Consider the following 17,862-nt stretch of genomic DNA (forward strand, 5'->3'; position numbering starts at 1 on the left):
TTGGATATTCAATACGTTTTTTTTATTTTTGTTCATAGATCTGCGAATCATGTGACTCATGCATAAACCACGTACAAAAACTGGTTATTGATTAGTCTGATCCATAGAGGGTCGCGTTGGTTCCTTCATCTTCTATAATTTGTGCCGTAATTCTTCGTTTTAATATATCAATTTTGTTTTTTTTTTTTTAAAAGGTAAGAACCTAGATAAATATCCTATCATATTATTTATTCATCATTAGATATTCCAGGTAAAAGACGGGATATGAATATTTATTAATTTTATTTGAATTTCAATATATTATGAATAAAGTATTGCAGTGGTCTGCCACAGATGTTTGAATGGAATATAATAATATAATAAACTGTAAATCATTTGAAAATACAGAGAATGTTCAACCCAACATAAATAGATATTATTTTCGAATACTTTCGTCTAAAAATATTCATGATACGTACGTATCAATTATTGCCAAATTTTAAAACCAGTGTTGTAATGAAATAATAAAAAAATGCAATACTAATTGCGCCTATATATCTTCTTTTTTTTTGTTTTGAAGATATCTTAATTGGAATAAAGTTAATTTACCCAATTCCAATTCGGTCTGTCATAGTATGAAAACGGGGATTATCGCGTAGAAATAAAATTAAGCCACGAAAGGAAAATCGATGGATGCTTTGACCATAACTTTTTTCTTGCAATAATTATCGTTGTTAATATTAGTCATGGCTTAATTATCAGTATGATTGTCAAATTTTCAAAAATATATATATATCATCGTCAAAGACTCAACAATGGGTTAGTGGGGCATGGAATTTCGAAAAACCTCATGCTTCGATTAATTCAATTTTTCACTTGCGATTACAAAAATCACATGTATTTTTCATGTGAAATAATACATATTTAATCAACGTGAAAAAAGTTGATTTTTTTTTAAAAAAAAATCACCGTTGGATCAGCTTTTATTATATCACCTCATCATGAATGGATCACATAACTTCAGGTTTTGATTCAGTTTTTAGCTTTATTTAATTTCCATATCCATCCATCACATTATCTTGATCTCATTTCATATATTGTTAATAGTATTGTCATATTGTATTGTACAAAATATCATATCATTAAAAATAAAATACAAGTGAACATTATTAAATTCAAGTTTCTTGTTTTTCTTCGTTTTTTCCTCTCTTTTTTTGGGGTTTTTATTTTTTATTTTTTGTTTTTGTTTTTTTTGCATTTGCATTTGCACAAGAAGCTAGCTAGCTAGGGAGGTACAGTTATTAGACAAGACTCTTTAATAACATATAATTCTTATCATGAGAGCATGCATGACTTCAATTATTGCAATGATCCCAAAAGCATGACAAATCTGACCCCTTTTTCAATTTTTTAACCTACCCTCTACATCTACAATGTGTGTGTATCTCTAACCATGAATACTTTTGATATAATTTTTAGTTTCTTTTATTATTCAGACAATATAATATAATTAATTAGGCCACAAATATTTATTATATCTTAATGAATAACATTTTATATATGTATAAATTCATTTGTTTACATAATTACATGCATGATTGTGTGGAAATGAAAGTCCATGTTAGCTACATCATTGCACAGGCATGATGGCTGCCTCATTGGATACTGGACTCTGTTATTTTGACGTTAGACAGTCAAATTAATTGTCTTGTTTTAAATTGTTGAAGATTCTTTTTTCAACTAATTACATCATGCCTATATTTTCAACATTCGTGATATATTTTCTACAGCTACGTATATATATATATATATATATTTTTCTTCCTCTTTGATTATCTTGCATTTATGATAACCTGAAACAATAACTCAGTTTCACGGATCAATTTTATGATATGAATCTCATATTTAACCTAATCAATAAAAAAATAGTAATAATTATGATTCAAACCCCAAAAGACCATCAAATAAATACATATGTTTGAAATCGTCTCATAAAATATCTATTTGAAAAATTATATTGCACACACCTTGAAATAGTAAAATCTGGTCAGCTTGTCTGGTCGAGTAAAACACATGGTTGGTTATAGTCAAATTTTCCAATCATACCTTTTCATGAAGTCTAATTTCGCTTTATTTCTATATTATAAATAATATAATATATAAGGTTTTGCATTCAAGTACTTGCTCTATCACAATCATTATTCTTGAAATTTGAGGTACTTTTATTATTTCTCTTTCTTAAACCCGACCCCTACCTTGGAAATCATTATATCATGGAAATTTATAAATGTGATTATCATATAATATGATATTTTAATCCATATAAAAAAATATATTATCTTGCACCTTGGCGCAAAATAAAATTTTAGTCTCACATCATGTGCGTGACCAAATAAATCAAATCTAATCATTTAAAAAAAAAAAAAAAAAAAACGACCAACACTTTATCCGTGAAATAAATAAATATTTGTGCGTGACAAATTATAAAGGAGGAGCCATTATTTCTATATTTGTTGGGTGGGCTTCCATTTGAAATTCATTTGAAGCTCTAGTACTCACAGTACTTTTGTGGTTTGGAAGAAGAAGAAATTAAACCCATATATATCTCTGTGTAATGGAGCTAGGCTTGAGCTTGGGAGACACCCGGAAGCCATTTTCTTTATTACATGAGAAATCACAGAAAATGTTGGGGTTGGATTTGGGGTTAATCTGCATGGACAATATTGGCGGAAGTACTACTACAGGTCATCATGAAGAAACAGCTTCTTCTGAGAGTGATCAGAGATCGTCAGATCCAACGGTTCAGCTTCGTCTTCTTCCTTTCTCTCCGCTTCACACAACTCATCCTCCTCCTTCCACCACCTACAAGTTTCCTTTCCCATGGCCGAATGATCATAATAATACCAGCTGTACGTAACTTTTCTTTTCTAGGCTTGTGTTGTGTGTTTAGTTTAATTAATTTCTTTGAAAAAATATTGATGGGTTTTTTTATTCATATATGTTTTTTGACAGTTGTGAATAGTACTGAAGCTGTGAGAGGGGAGAAGAAATGCGAAGAATGGGTTTCATCTACGAAGATTAATAATAACAAATCATATCATCATGATGAGACGATGGATTATTTTTCGATATTCAAAAGTAATAATAAGAGGACAGTCGAATATTTCGAAGAAATCACGGCGAATTCCAGGGGAACTAGCGATGAAGAAGATCATCAAAATGGGGTGGCCAGAAAAAAACTCAGGCTCAGTAAAGAACAATCTGCGTTTCTTGAAGACAGCTTCAAAGAACACAACACCCTCAATCCTGTAAGCTTAGCTTGCTTTTATGGGATTAATTCCCAGATATGTTACAATTAATTAGAAATATATATATTTAAATGGGAAAAGTAAGTTTTTTTTGGTCAATTAATTTGTTCATGTTTTGGTTTTAGTCCATTAACTTTTTCGAGGTGGGTTTTGGTACACTAACTTTACATTTTCAGTGTTTTTTCGTACACCAATCAAAAATTGACACGTATCCAGTTGGACCAAAAAATACTGAAAATGCAAAGTTAATGTACTAAAACCCACATCAAAAAAGTTAATTGATCAAAACCTAAAGGGAGTAAAGTTACCTGACCAAAAAACTTATTTTTCCATTTAAATGTGAATTAATTTATCTTTTTTACCTTTCAAAAAATGCAAATTAAAAACACGCATGCAGAAACAGAAGGTAGCACTTGCTAAGGAGTTGAATCTTCGGCCTCGCCAAGTGGAAGTATGGTTCCAAAACAGAAGGGCTAGGTACGGTGTGTGAAAATAATTTGTAATTTTAATATTTTTATGAATATATAATGATTATCTGAATTAAGACAATATTAATTTAAACGTACGTGTGACAGGACGAAGCTGAAGCAGACAGAGGTGGATTACGAGTATTTAAAGAGGTGCTGCGAGACGCTGACAGAAGAAAACAAGAGGTTGCAAAAGGAGCTTCAAGAATTAAGAGCACTTAATAAGGCTACTAACCCTTTCTACAAACACCTTCCCGCTACTACTCTCACCATGTGTCCCTCTTGTGAAAGAATAGCCACCGCCACCACCGCCGCCGCTACCGGTGGCGCCGCCGCCTCTGCTAACAAGCCTGCGTGCTGAACCGGCCGCTACTTCTTGAAGTTCGATGATTAATGACTTTCTTTTATTTTTTTTCCCCCCTAATCTTTGTGTTTATTATTTGACTGAGAGAGCTAAAATGGAAGAGATCAGGGTTTGAAGTAGAAATTAATTACAGGGCTTTTTTTTAATTTAATTTTTGTTTGGCAGATGACTTCACTGGATTTTATAAGTTATTAATTTGTTTGTGGACAAATGCTTATAACAGATGTAATATTCTGATAATAATAATATATATATATATATATATATATATAGAACTGATATAAATGCACGATCTAAAACTTTGTATATAAGTTTTTTTCTAAAATTGAATTAAATTGAGTGCCTTGCATATTCATTTCCACTGATGCGTCTCTATCGTCCGTCGACCACTTCTATTCATTATCATCATTATATTCCACGGAAATCAATTATAATTGCCATTTTGAATATGATTGTGGGTGTTTTGACTTTTCTATTTTTCTTGATTGATTGATATTTTATAAAGTGTGATTTCGGAAATTTGGGTCAAAGATATGACATGGGTCTTGTTTTTTGCATTTAAGCTGATCAAGTAATTCATGTGACTGACTTTATTATTAGCTTTTGAAATGCGATTTATAGCATATTCATTGAACCTTATAATTTAATTTCCACCAAAAACGAGCTGCTAGATTTCGGGATGTTTCATGCTTCTTTTAAATAATATATATACCAAAAATACATTTAAAGATATATAATTCTTTTCATATGTGGAGTTCACATAAAAAAAATGTGAACACGTACACCATATGTTGATAAATATCTACTTTCGAATATTGCGCACTTTGAATCTCCTTCGGATTTCTCACCTGGGGAGCTTACTTCTGCTATGCGGACGTCTTGTGAGTATAAATGTTTACAAGTTTTTTGTTCTTATTTTTTATACTAATATTAAAAAAAATTCAATATATAATAAATTGTACATAAAAAATTTTGTGAAATGGTCTAACAGATCAATTTGGGGAGGACGAATCTCTTATTTGAGTCATCTATACAAAAAATTATTTTTTGCTAAAAGTATTGTTTTTTATTGTGAATATGGACAAGGTTGATCTATTTAAATGATAAAGATCCGTGAAATCATCTAATTAGAGTCCAACTCATTATATATATATATATATATATATATATATATATATATATATATATATATATATATATATATATATATGAGTTTTGCTATCCTGCCCACCCACCGTGCCCACCTAATGTGCCCACCATGAGGTGGCACTCAACTATTGGACGCACAATTCATCACATCCAATAGTTGAGTGCCACCTCATGGTGGGCACATTAGGTGGGCACGGTGGGTGGGCAGGATAGCAAAACTCTATATATATATATATATATATATATATATATATATATATATATTCACACACACGTATTATGATCCAATTTGATTTGTTAATTTAACTAGCTCATTTTAAAAAAATTAAATTGGGCTTCATATATTTAAAGAGAACTCTTTAATAAAAAATTATATTAAGGCCCTGATGTGGCCAAGAGCCCAAGACAATTGATTGAAAAGACTTTAGTTAGGACACCTTTGGAAAAGAAAATTCATGTACTGCAGAGTTCAAAGTTTGTTATTATAGATTTTATTATTTAATGGTATATTATAGATACATAATCATTATATGTTTCACCGATTTTAAATATTGAAAATAAATATGGAATATTATTAATTAGATGTAACCAATTTCGAAATTTCACAAATATCTCTTACTACTTTATTTTGCATAAATCGGAACAATTGGTTGGCATAGGATGCATTTTACGTGATGATAAAAATGAGCTATGAGTTGACAAACACGTGTTGATATTGGCTTGGTCAATGTTACAGAGATTGAGGCCATAGGACTTCTTGAAGCTACTATATTTTGGGTTCGAAGGGGTTAGTTTATGCTACATCGGGAGTGTTTGTTCTCCTATTTCAATACCATTAGATCACGTGGGATCCATATATTTTTATGAAAATTGACATATGTGTTGATGATCCAATGATTGATATTTGATCACGTAATGATGGGAGAAGTATTTCAGATGTAGCATAGAATAATCCGATTCGAATAAAGTTTGCTTTGAACTGGATACAAAGGTGGTCATGTATGTGATAAAATCTTCAAATGCTGATACCTCGGAATTTGGGTCTATCGTGCAAAGTTGCAAAGATTTGATTAGATATAAGAATGATTTTTCAATTGTTTTTATTAAAAGACAAGAGAACGGGTGTACTCATGTTTTAGAAAAACCTCTCGATCACATGTTAATCCAATGGTGTGGGGTGAGCCTCCGGATTGCGTTAACTCTTTGTTGACATGAAAAAAATTCATATCGGTACCGATATCAAAATTTTGAAATGTTGATATGAAAAAAAAATCTATATTGGTACCATATAGATACCAAAAAAAAAATTAAATATACCAAAAAAATGTCTATTTCAAAAAAAATTCGGTACGATATGCCGAAAAATCAGTATTTTAGCTCGGTATCCCAGCCCTATTAATATGTTAGTTTTTCTACAATGAAAATGTAGACTTAAAATAATAATAACAATAACAATAATAATAATAATAATAATAATAATAACAACAAAACAAAGACCTTGTCTCTATTGATTAAGAGTGATCAAACCATTATACTTGTTTAGATTTGATCAAATCATTATCATCGACTATAACTTTACTAAAATGATTATTTTACGTTGGCTAATGCATAAAAAATGGACAATTAAATATTTGAATTTAGTCGGCAAGAATCAAGATCACGAATTAAGTTTGTTGGCACTAATTCCTCCGATAGTACAAGGTAGTGTGATTGGGTAGGCCCACTAAATTTTACAAATTTTTTTTTCAATTGATTCGAGCAACGAATCTAATGCAGCTCTATAATTCCATTTCTTAATCATTAGAATTAGAACACCCATAAATGATAAATATTTATCCTCCTAATACACCCCATTGGCCAAGAAATCCTCTTTTTGATAGATATGATATTCTATCCTATGGAATTAAATATAAAACATTTCATTATACAAAATTAATGAATTTTTTTTTTAGTATTTTCAATTAAAGATAAAACCTATTTTCATAAATACGTATTTGATCTAAAATGATTATATCCTTATATATAATATGTTTTCTCATTATCTATATTTTTTAATTTTAAAATAATCACATCACCATAAAAAAAACTTTTACAAAATCATCATCAAAAAATATTTTTAAACTTTATAGTTTTAATCAAATCCATAATTTTTTCACACAAAAATTATTTGAACCAAAAATAATAATTTTTATGCATAGATCGCGTACATATAAAGAATTGTTGATTACGACTCAAAGGACAATGGTCAATGTCCCCCATGTGAAGCAGAGGAAAAAACGAAGAATAAAGTGTGAAATTTTTTATCAATCAGCTAACAGATGTCTGACTATAATATTATATAAAATATTCATGAAAAGTTGCAAACTGTTGTGTCAAAATCAAAGCTTATATTATAAAAGTTAAGGCATGTAAGAATTTTAACAAGTGTGAAGAAAGATAATCAACAATATTAATTTAATTGTTAAGTAAAGATAAGACATACTCTTTATCATCATACTTTAATCAAAAGCACTGTCACATCCCAACAAACTGTTGATAAATTATTATTAACCTGGGATCTAAAATATATGTGCCAAGTAAAATTGGAATTTAATATCATGATGAAATAAACAAATAAAACTATTAATTACAATTCTTGCAGCCATTTTGCTATATCAAAAGTTGTGTATTCTGTTTATATTCCGAGTGTGTTTTTTTTTTTTTTTTTTATATAAAAGCAAGGGTGAAATGCCATTTCTATAAATAAGCTTGTTTCAATGAACAAAGCATCCTCAAGTAGAATATTTACTGCTTCTTTAGTTCTTTGCCTGGTGATCGGTGATCGGAGGAGGACCGGGAAAACCAACCGCGCCTGATCCAACGATTGCCGGTTCCCATGGAGACGACTGTCCAAGATTTGAGAGGTTTTGCCTACGATCGTTTCTCCTGCGGTCGAAACTTGTTTAGTTTAACTAAAAGCTCTGCATATAGGATCTCGTTCCATGCATCCGGGACCCCGGGGAGGCACCAGTGGCTGCAGTCTTGGAAACTTAAAGGCGATCTCCTCTCTTCTTCCGAGAGATGTTGTTTCCGGTATATTGATGGATGGCCATCCTTCCGGTAATCGGTCATTCGGGTGACGTTCATGTATGTTACATGGGTCTTCATTCCTTTAAAGACCTTCTCCAAAACAGTCATCTTTGGTGGATAAGGAGTTAGATATGTTTCGTTCTTGATCGGCTCCGTTTCGTGGTCGCATTGTCCCCCGGAATTCCATTGCCCACCACTACAAGCAAAAAATGCAATAAGGTCATTGAAGAATATACGGATATGCAACCTTCTATACGGAAGAATCAACAACTATAAACTCGTTCGAGTATTTTGGTCAAATTACTACCTGAAATGAGATGCTGAATAGCCCCTGAAAAACACTAGTGATTTCGAAGGACTGACATTGGCATCCACCCATCTTCCCCAAGTCGTCAAGGCCTTTCGAAATGCTTCGTTCACGTCTAGGTTGCTGTAAACATGGCTACCTTCTTGGTAATAGTCGTTCCTGATTCATTCAAATGACGATTTTAGCGCATTTGTAATGGTAGTCATGCAACTATAAAGTCTTAGAAATGAGACAGAATTGTTTGTTTACCCTTTCGAAGTTTTCTCATGAGTCCACCAGTGTCCGGTATTGAACACAATCACATCTGCACTTATATATTTTTCAGCTGAACTCCCAACCATATCAAGCCGAAGAGTTTCCTTCTTCGTTCCATTTTTCGACGAGACTTCCCACTCTTGAACCAAGAAAGGAGACACAAAAAACTCCACCCTGCATTTGTACTCCTGTCAAAATCACACAAAGTAAGAAAATTTTCGAAACAAAGATCATATTTCTTGGAAGATGGATCGGTTCAGTAATTTACTTCAAATATGAAGGCATACGAAGCTTCAGCCCGAAAATGGTGCCTGCCGGATTCTTCGTAAACTTTATTCTGATCTTTTACAGAGTTCTTGAGGATGCAAATAAGAGATTCCCACATGTTCCTGTTGAGGGAATCGCCAACAAAAACTAGCCTTTTTCCTCTCAACAATTCCAGCATATGGCTGCCGTTCAACCTGAATAACATTGAAAGAATCAACCTATGTTCAATTACAACATTAAAAAGACAGTGAAGAGATCAAATATTTCCCGGCTACAATCCAATCCCACATCAACAAACAATTCATGGGGGTAATTATCCAGAAATGAAAACAAATAGATTTAACCAAACCAACCCAAGAAATCATCTACCCACGAAAATCCCTTCTTCAAAGACAAACAAAGAAACACATTAATTACAAGAATCTGAGTATTCGAACAAAGGGGAGACTAGATTTTGCCACATACCTTGGAATAGCGCAACCTTTTGGCTTCCATTTAAGTTTGTGGTAGCCATTGTCAGGCCTACCGTTAAGGAAACAATTAAATTGCTCATCGATGAGAGAACAAGAACCGGGTTTGTACAGCGGATAAGAGTCATCTGTCACCCAATTCCCATCAAACAGATCACAATTCATCAGAGAATTTATCACTTCATCCATCCCTTGTTTCCCATTCGAGGTATTAGCACTAGTGTTCTGTTTCTTCATCAAAGAAGATGTGAAATTATGAATCAGACCCTTATCTGAAGTCCCTTTTCCCGAGACCAAAGTAACATTTTTCACCGGATTCGGTGGCTGAATAACAGTTCTGTTCGCAGCACTGCTCTCATTTGCCTTCAAGACTCCAACTTTATCTCCCAAAGATTCACCCTGAGTCTGATTTTGCTTTAGGCCTTCAGTTTTATCACTCGACTGGTAACTTTGAGTCTGGTTCTTGACACCTGGAGACCCTTCACTGGATTTTGTCGGGGGTTTATTGTTATTCACCGTTTCATTGACAGAAGGCTTCTGGGGCAAAACTGTGACGTTGGTTGGCTTCAAGACATCGACTTTACGAGTTTCCTCTTCATTCTGAGTCAGGTTTTTTGCGGCAGGAGTTTCTTTATCCAAACTCGGTGCCGAGGATGACAAGTTTTGAGATCCAGCACTTTCGGTTCCCGGAAAATTATGGGATTGCGACGGAGACGACGAGTTTGGGAAGAAATAAGAGAAAATAGAAGAGACACGAGATCCATACGACTCATCTGACAAAATCGAAGACGAAGAGGGAGAAGTCGAACTAGCAGAGCCATGGCCGCTTGTACTTACAGCAAATATGTTGGTGAACCATGGAGAAGAAGAGTTGGAAGAAGGGCTGAAGGCGAGGAAAATGGTGAAGGCAATGAAAACAAAAAAGAACCCATATGCAATCGCAAAGGTTTTCTTCGTCCTGAAGATCGAAAAGTGGATTTTGAAGTCGGAGAACAGATTCCCACCATTAATCGGCGCATATTTCTTCATATCCGCCATGGGAGCAGCGAATGTTTTGCAGCAGTAACGAATCCTCGAAAATATATCAGAATTTCTTGGAGAAACGCAGAAAAGAAAGAAAGAGAGAGAGGGAGAAAAAGTGAAGAGTCTGAGTGAGTGCGTGAGAGAGAGAGAGAGAAAGCAAGAAATTAATAAGTTTCCTTTATCTGCGTATGTGTATATATTGCATGTATACGTATCTACATTGGCAGTCAATTTTAGATGATTTACTTCTCAAAATAAACAGAATTTGAGTGTGTTTAATGCAAGTTTCACTTATTTATTGTAATTGTATATAAATAATAAATAATATCTATAAAGTTATGAGAGAGAGAGGATCTTGTGATGCGTGGATACTGTGATATATTCTGTGCGAGAGAGATGGAGTTCAGTTTTCTGATATTGCCACGACATTTTTTCTACAGCCAGAGAAAATTACCGATTTTTTGAATTTTCCCAACTGGCATATTTGTCCTCCACATTTTTAGAAAAATATAATATAATAATTGCTACGTGGCATCAGTATACATTATAATATGTTATATATAAATTCGAGAATTTATTTACTAACGTATTTGTCGCAAACCATACGCTTTTACAAAGTATATTAGTTTTAAATTTTAGGCCTCGTTTGGTTTCAAAAGGTAGGCCAAAAAAGAACTTTTTTAAGTGCTTTTCATTTAATAAAGTGTTTGGTTGACCAAAAAAGTGCTTAAAGTAAAAATTAGAGCTTTTTCAAAAGCAAAAAATTATAGCTTAAAAAAGTGTTTTTTTAAAAAAATGTCTACCAAATCCAAACTGGGCCTTAGTTGGAATTTATTTAGAACTAACGCTATTATAAAATTGAAATATTCATTTAAATAAGATAATTTTTGTTATTTTATAATTAATGATTTTTTTATATTTTTAAGAGTGATAGATTATCTAAAAACTTAAAAATACACAAAAATTTAAGTTCCACAATTAAAAACGGTTATTTTATGAAAATAAAAAAAATTCAACAATAAAGTTGGAAGATGAGGGTATAATTACATTTTTAAATAAAAATTCACCAAATTAATTAAAATTTAGTTGATATAGGCTCCAACTTAAATTAAATAATAAAATGATATAGATGCAAATTACATTTGGACCCTATTTAATTTAATTTAAATATTCAAATAAACGAAAAACACCATACAAATTGGGTAAATGTATTTGAGTTCTTAGACATAAAGAGATAAATATACTTGATTTTTAAATATCTTAGCCTCAAAATTTTTCACAGTAATTAGATACAACCAATATAATAATGCTTATCTACGACAAAAAAATATGTCTTTACCATGAAAAAACTAAGTCTCATTTCAAAGAAATGTTTTTAATATACATATATCCTAAATGGAAGATGACATTATTGCAATCACATTTTGAATTCAAAATCATAATATTTTATATCATATCAGACGAGCTACAAGTCACGCGAGTTACGTCTCAAAAACACAGCTTTGGTGGTTTTGTGGCGTTATGTAATTATGTCTTTATTGTGTTCTCGTTGAATAAATTTCCCCAACCACCGTTTACCCAAATGGAGCCATGTGGGGGGAAAGTGAGTTGATCGGAGTCCACAATTATGTGCAATGATTTGATGTTTGAAACCATAAATGCCACTGAAATTTCCGTATAATTACTACATGTGCCACCACCGGCAGCAACTCTTTTTAGCCACTCGAATGCCTCCACGTGTACGCGCCACTCCATATCCTCCGTCCCATTCCAATCTAATCGAATTTACACGCACTCTCCTCCCTCCTCATATCTTACATTCATTTTATTAAATACGTACCTCCAAATAAGCCTCAATTTTTCAAATACAATTAATCAAAGTGCTAATTATTCATCATTAAGAGTTAAATCCCTTTATTGAACCATTTTGACGGAGATTTCCTGCCCATTTCAAATTATTTATTCCTTCTTTTGACATATAGTATGGTGTCATAACTGCAGAACTAGATTAATCATTAAAGAAATCAAATCAATCTGATGTGTGTTGTGTCGAATATATAATTAAAAAAAAAACGACTGAAATTATTGAAAAAAAAAAGGATTAAAAAAAACTAAAAATGAATTTGATAATATTGAGATTAATGATGATAAATAAGCCAATACCAAAAAATTAGTTTTGCCCTAAAAAAGGTAACATTATCTACGCAATTTTCACGAAGAATCGGCCACTAATAAGGAAACATGTATCAAATTTTAGAACGATTGGTTTATTAGGTTTAAAAAAAAAACAAGTCTTACAAGCGACCGACAGACACATTTAAGATCGGTAGAGAGCCACATAATGTTTTGCAAATATTTTTCACAAACATTATATTTTTGGAAATAAAAGGAACATCCAATAAATTCCAAAAAAAAAAAAAAAAATCATTAGCCTAGTTGTTTCCAATAATTATTATAAATATATAATATCATGATTTTCTCCATTCAATTTGTAGAACTTCGGGTTATGGCTTCTGAAAATTATATTTGAAAGTATGAATACATAGTAATAATTTCTTTTCCAATTTATTATATTGAAAGAATAAACATGTAAAATAAAATATATTGTATCCACTGTTTTACAAATGCAACATGCGTGCCAAAATAACAGTGGGAAATTTAGGGAATGAATTTGGAAAGAGAGATAAGTGGGTGATGGGGTAATTAATGAAAACTTTATCTCTTCGTTCGGTATGTGATTATTTAATTCCATACCGATAATTACTGAAACTGTTAAGGATTCCCATATTTTCGGCTTATCAGAGGTATATATTTTTCAAAATATATAGTATTTAATTTCCAAAATACATGGCAAAATTTCATAAACGAAGAAGGAAAAATCGTGTCCTAGAGTTTGTTTGAGTTGCTGAAATGAATAAACATTTGGCATGATAAAATGTTTGATTCTATCTTTCAATATTTTTTTATATTAGCATGTCATATACATAACTTATTTTATGTGACTTATTTGACTAATATTAGTTCAATATTTTACCATATATAATAAAAGATAACGATTGCGAATTTTATTATATAAAAAAATCGTAGGGTAAAATCTCACGATATTGAATTTATTTAATGGTTTCGTTTTTTGAAAATAATTTGAAAGTGGCGATTAGATAAAGTATTGACGCGTGGACCCCTGTGGTACTTAATACTTTGACTCCGAAGCCTGAAACACTTGCACGACCCGTACGTTTACCCGTCAACGGCCGTAGCTAAGTCTTGGTTCCTTGACTTTAAATATATATATATAGCATCAATCTTCTCGGGATTTTGATAAAGAATTTAAAGCACACGAGATTTTGTGGTATCGTTTAATGAGTAATTTTGTGAAATTAATTTTTTAATCTGATTTTAGTGATAAAAGTAATATAATTTACATATATAGATCAAGTCAAATTAAATATGTGATACTGTCTCTTAAGAGGATATTTGTATATTATATTCTGTGAATCTGAGATTGTTAAAAACTTTTTAGGAAAAAAATTATCTATTAGTTTTTTATGTTTTTTAATCTTGAATACATACGTTCTTATATTTTTAAATTTTAACCACACATGTTTCTGAAAAACATGTACGTACAAGAGATGAAAAACATGTACAGACAAGGGATTAATCGTCGTAGAGAATTTTCAACACTCTCATAATTTTCAAAGAGATAGTGTTTGCAATTATCCAGTTTCTTAAGAGACATATTCACCGAAATAATGGGTTTGAAAATTCAAATGGACATATTTTTCACACGATTTAAAAAAAAAAACCACTAAAAAGTAAAAACAGTGTTTTTGAAAAGTGATATTTTTTGGCTTATTGCCTATTGGTTTCTGTTTATATTATATTTAAAAACAATTTTTTAAAAAATATTTATCCAACACTAAAATTGATTTTGTTTTTTTAAATAAAAATATTTTGAAAAACTGAAAGTATTTAAATATTTTTTTAAGTTATAATTTTTGTATACAACTCACTCTTAGAGTCCGTTTGGATTTCATAGATTTTTTTAAAAAAATATTTTTTTAAGCTTTAATTTTGGGATTTTGAAAAAGCTTTAAATTTAACTTAAAAAGTGTTTTTTTAAGCACTTAAATGACCATTCAAACATCTTATAAATTAAAAAAGCACTTTTTTTAATAAAAAAAATTTGTTTGGCTTTTGATACCAAACGGGGCCTTAATTGAAAATAGGGTGAAAACTATTTACTAATTTAAGTTCACTTATCCATTCCTCAAAAATTTTAAAACTGTTGAAATAGTACTTCTTTGATCTTTCTCTGTATTTAGGCTATTGAATTTTCGCATGATAATATAACATTATAACTTCCGTGTGGACAAAACTTTATACATATATAAATATAACAAAAAGTAATATTTAAGAAACGAGAATGTCGACTAGATTGGAAAATAATATATAGTTAGAAATGAAAAAATAATTTCGCAAATAAAGAAAAACAATTGAAAGTATATCTACACAAGGCAAGATTAGGATGAATTATTTATTGATAAATAAGGTACCACTACATAATTAGATAAATGAGTTGGCATGCAACTCCATTGTTCATAATCACTCAAATTAATAACTAAACGAAAATAGAAATGGGGATTTTATAACGTTGGTGACATGTTGCTTTCCTATTCACTCGCGCATTAATTCTCGAAGGGTCCATTTTGAAATCAAATGTGACAAATAAACAAATGTCAGATTGTCTGCTTTGTTTTCTTAACACAAAATGGAGTGAATTTCGAAGTGGCCGTAAATTGGAATTTTGAAATTTAAGGATAAATCCAAAGATATTAATATTGCTCAGCCTGCCGCTTCACAAAGTCACCACTCCATATTTTCGCAGTGATTTGTATTGCTAGTATCGCCAGCCAACAACAAATTATGTTTCAATTTTGTTATTTTATTACATGGGCATCGAGTAGATTGGGAGTAGAAATCTCGGAAAAATTGTTTTTCTCGTCTATAATATTTGATATTTTGTGATTTCGATCAGTTTTAGACATAAAAGACGTAAGTTAAAAAAACATTAAATAATTTCAACTTTTAAAGTGTTATTATTGTGAATGAAAAAACAGAAGCGATTTCAAAGTTGAGTAATGTCAAAAAGTGTTTTTTAGGAAAAATTTTTAAATATGAGTAGAAATAAAAAGCCAAATTTGTAACCAGAAGCTATTATATGTTAAGATTTTTTTAAAAAAAAATTAATTAAGTGCATTTATTGGGTTGGTTTATCCAACTTAACACACTCTAAGTTAGAGTTTTCTGAATTGAGTTTCTTTCATGTTTTTGGCGATTTTGGGTATTTATGTGGCTTACATCCGAGGGAAATGTTTGTAGGGTATGTATATTGTTATTTATATTTGAATTTGAGTTAAAAATTTTATTCAAGCGACTCATTTTTTTCAAAAAATTAAATAAAATGGTATACATTTGAACATTAAAAGTTTTTTTTTTTAAAAAAAAAAACAGAACTAGACTTGGAAATAGTTAAAATTATATAAGGTTTCCAATGAATCCAATCACGATATCCGCAAAAATAAGTTAGTAAATACTGAATATCACAAAATCATTATCGTACATACACAACATTAATTCAAATTTTTTTTGAAAATAAAATAAAATGGTAAACCGGTATAAAATCAAAGCCGAAGAAGTCAAAGATTAAAGATCCCGAAATTGCATAAAGTTTCCCTTATATTTATGAGTTTGTTATAAAGATTATTGTTATATGATACCTTATATCAAATTTGACGCATAACTCATAAGTAGGAGTAGGTCGGTACGATATATCGTATCGAAAATCGGATACCGTATATCGTACCGAAAAAATCGGTATGAAATTTTTCCATACCGATACCGTACCGTATACCGAATATATCGAATTTTCGGTAAGGCGAAAATCTATACCGTGTATCGATACCTAATTCAAAAAAAATTCGGTATACCGAAAAAAATTCGGTATACCGAAAAAATTCGGTATACCGAAAATGTTCATATATATATATTTTTTAAAAAATTATTTTTCGGTATTTCGGTATATACCGGTATACCGAAAAAAAAATTTATCATACCGATATCGAAAATTTTATACCGTACCGAAATTTTGCGGTATACCGATTTTTTCGATAATTTCGATAATTTTTTCGGTATAATTTTCCGGTATTTCGATATTTTTCCCCTGCTCATAAGGGGTCCTTTCCTTCGATTCATTTAATGCCCGTCTCCAAACTAATACCCATTTGCCAGCTAATACTTCCATCCACCGACGGCACATCGCACATTTATACAAAAGTATGGTATTAGAGAAAAAAATAATATAGTCGATACTCGATAATTTATAGTTCGTATGATATCAATATATTATAGTTCCTATGTTATCGGAAAAAATATATAGTTCATATGATATCTTAAAGTTCGTATGATATCAATGACATAATTATATTGAACGAAGAGTAATACGGCGTGGTGTGTAAGTTGGATTCGTTAAAAAAAATTAAGAAGAATTATCCCTTGTAATAATTATTTGGTTTCAAGAAATTAAGTTTCTTAGTATTCCGACCAATAGATATTAGATCAATGATCTTTAACGTCTATGTTCACATGTACTTCTATATAATAATCGAGCAAGAACAAACATCAAATATATGTCATATGTGTAAGTAAAACCATTTCTAGATCTTTAATTAATTAGTAATAGTTTTATTTTCGATTTTTTGCGCCACATATCTAATTAGGAAATCAAAGAAGCTAGAACACATTTCATGATGTGTATACATAAACTATATTTCATATCTCTAACATTGTATTTAAATCTTTCTTGTGCTAATTATTGAAAAATGCAAACCATAAATTTTTCATCACGTTGCATTTGAATAGATGCATTGCCAATTCCTAATATAAATTTGAAATTTATTCAAGAACACTAACTTAAAATTATAAAAATACATACCCTGTAGCCAATTGTACCCTAATTGATTGAACTCTCAAATTTATGTACGTCGGTACATATACATACATATATATATACATATACATACATATATATATATATATAATATTAAAAATGGGAGAAAAAGAATAAATGCAACAACGTAGCACAATTATAGAGCTGTACCGCAATAACGGAGAAGGCTGTGGCATTTAGGCTGTTGCCTTTCATATA

At 30.9% G+C, this 17,862-nt stretch overlaps 2 protein-coding genes across 2 annotated transcripts; one reads left to right on the top strand and one right to left on the bottom strand.

Moving 5' to 3' along the window:
• Positions 1–2,503: 2,503 nt before the first annotated feature.
• On the top strand, positions 2,504–4,256 carry LOC140887384 (uncharacterized). Its single transcript, XM_073294604.1, has 4 exons — positions 2,504–2,888; positions 2,992–3,287; positions 3,685–3,764; positions 3,863–4,256. The coding sequence occupies exons 1-4, from the start codon at positions 2,594–2,596 to the stop codon at positions 4,113–4,115; spliced, it is 924 nt and encodes a 307-aa protein (XP_073150705.1). The 5' UTR covers positions 2,504–2,593; the 3' UTR covers positions 4,116–4,256.
• A 3,490-nt stretch (positions 4,257–7,746) lies between these two features.
• Positions 7,747–10,825, bottom strand: LOC140887383 (protein trichome birefringence-like). The gene is made up of 5 exons (XM_073294603.1): positions 9,631–10,825; positions 9,167–9,359; positions 8,893–9,086; positions 8,644–8,802; positions 7,747–8,532 (listed from the first exon to the last, which is right to left on the bottom strand). Exons 1-5 carry the CDS (start codon positions 10,671–10,673, stop codon positions 8,178–8,180), a joined length of 1,944 nt encoding a protein of 647 aa, XP_073150704.1. The 5' UTR covers positions 10,674–10,825; the 3' UTR covers positions 7,747–8,177.
• Positions 10,826–17,862: the final 7,037 nt, after the last annotated feature.

The sequence above is a fragment of the Henckelia pumila genome, chromosome 3 (genome assembly GCF_033568475.1).
Source record: "Henckelia pumila isolate YLH828 chromosome 3, ASM3356847v2, whole genome shotgun sequence".
Taxonomy (NCBI): Eukaryota; Viridiplantae; Streptophyta; class Magnoliopsida; order Lamiales; family Gesneriaceae; genus Henckelia; species Henckelia pumila.

Bases quoted from the DNA above. Each gene is read 5' to 3' on its own strand.
- LOC140887384 (XM_073294604.1), top strand. From the start codon at position 2,594: ATGGAGCTAGGCTTGAGCTTGGGAGACACCCGGAAGCCATTTTCTTTA. The intron at 2,889-2,991 runs GTACGTAACTTT...GTTTTTTGACAG, and splicing joins TGATCATAATAATACCAGCT to TTGTGAATAGTACTGAAGCT. The intron at 3,288-3,684 runs GTAAGCTTAGCT...ACACGCATGCAG, and splicing joins AACACAACACCCTCAATCCT to AAACAGAAGGTAGCACTTGC.
- LOC140887383 (XM_073294603.1), bottom strand. From the start codon at position 10,673: ATGGCGGATATGAAGAAATATGCGCCGATTAATGGTGGGAATCTGTTC. The intron at 9,087-9,166 runs GTAAATTACTGA...TGATTTTGACAG, and splicing joins CGTATGCCTTCATATTTGAA to GAGTACAAATGCAGGGTGGA. The intron at 8,803-8,892 runs GTAAACAAACAA...TGAATGAATCAG, and splicing joins CATGAGAAAACTTCGAAAGG to GAACGACTATTACCAAGAAG.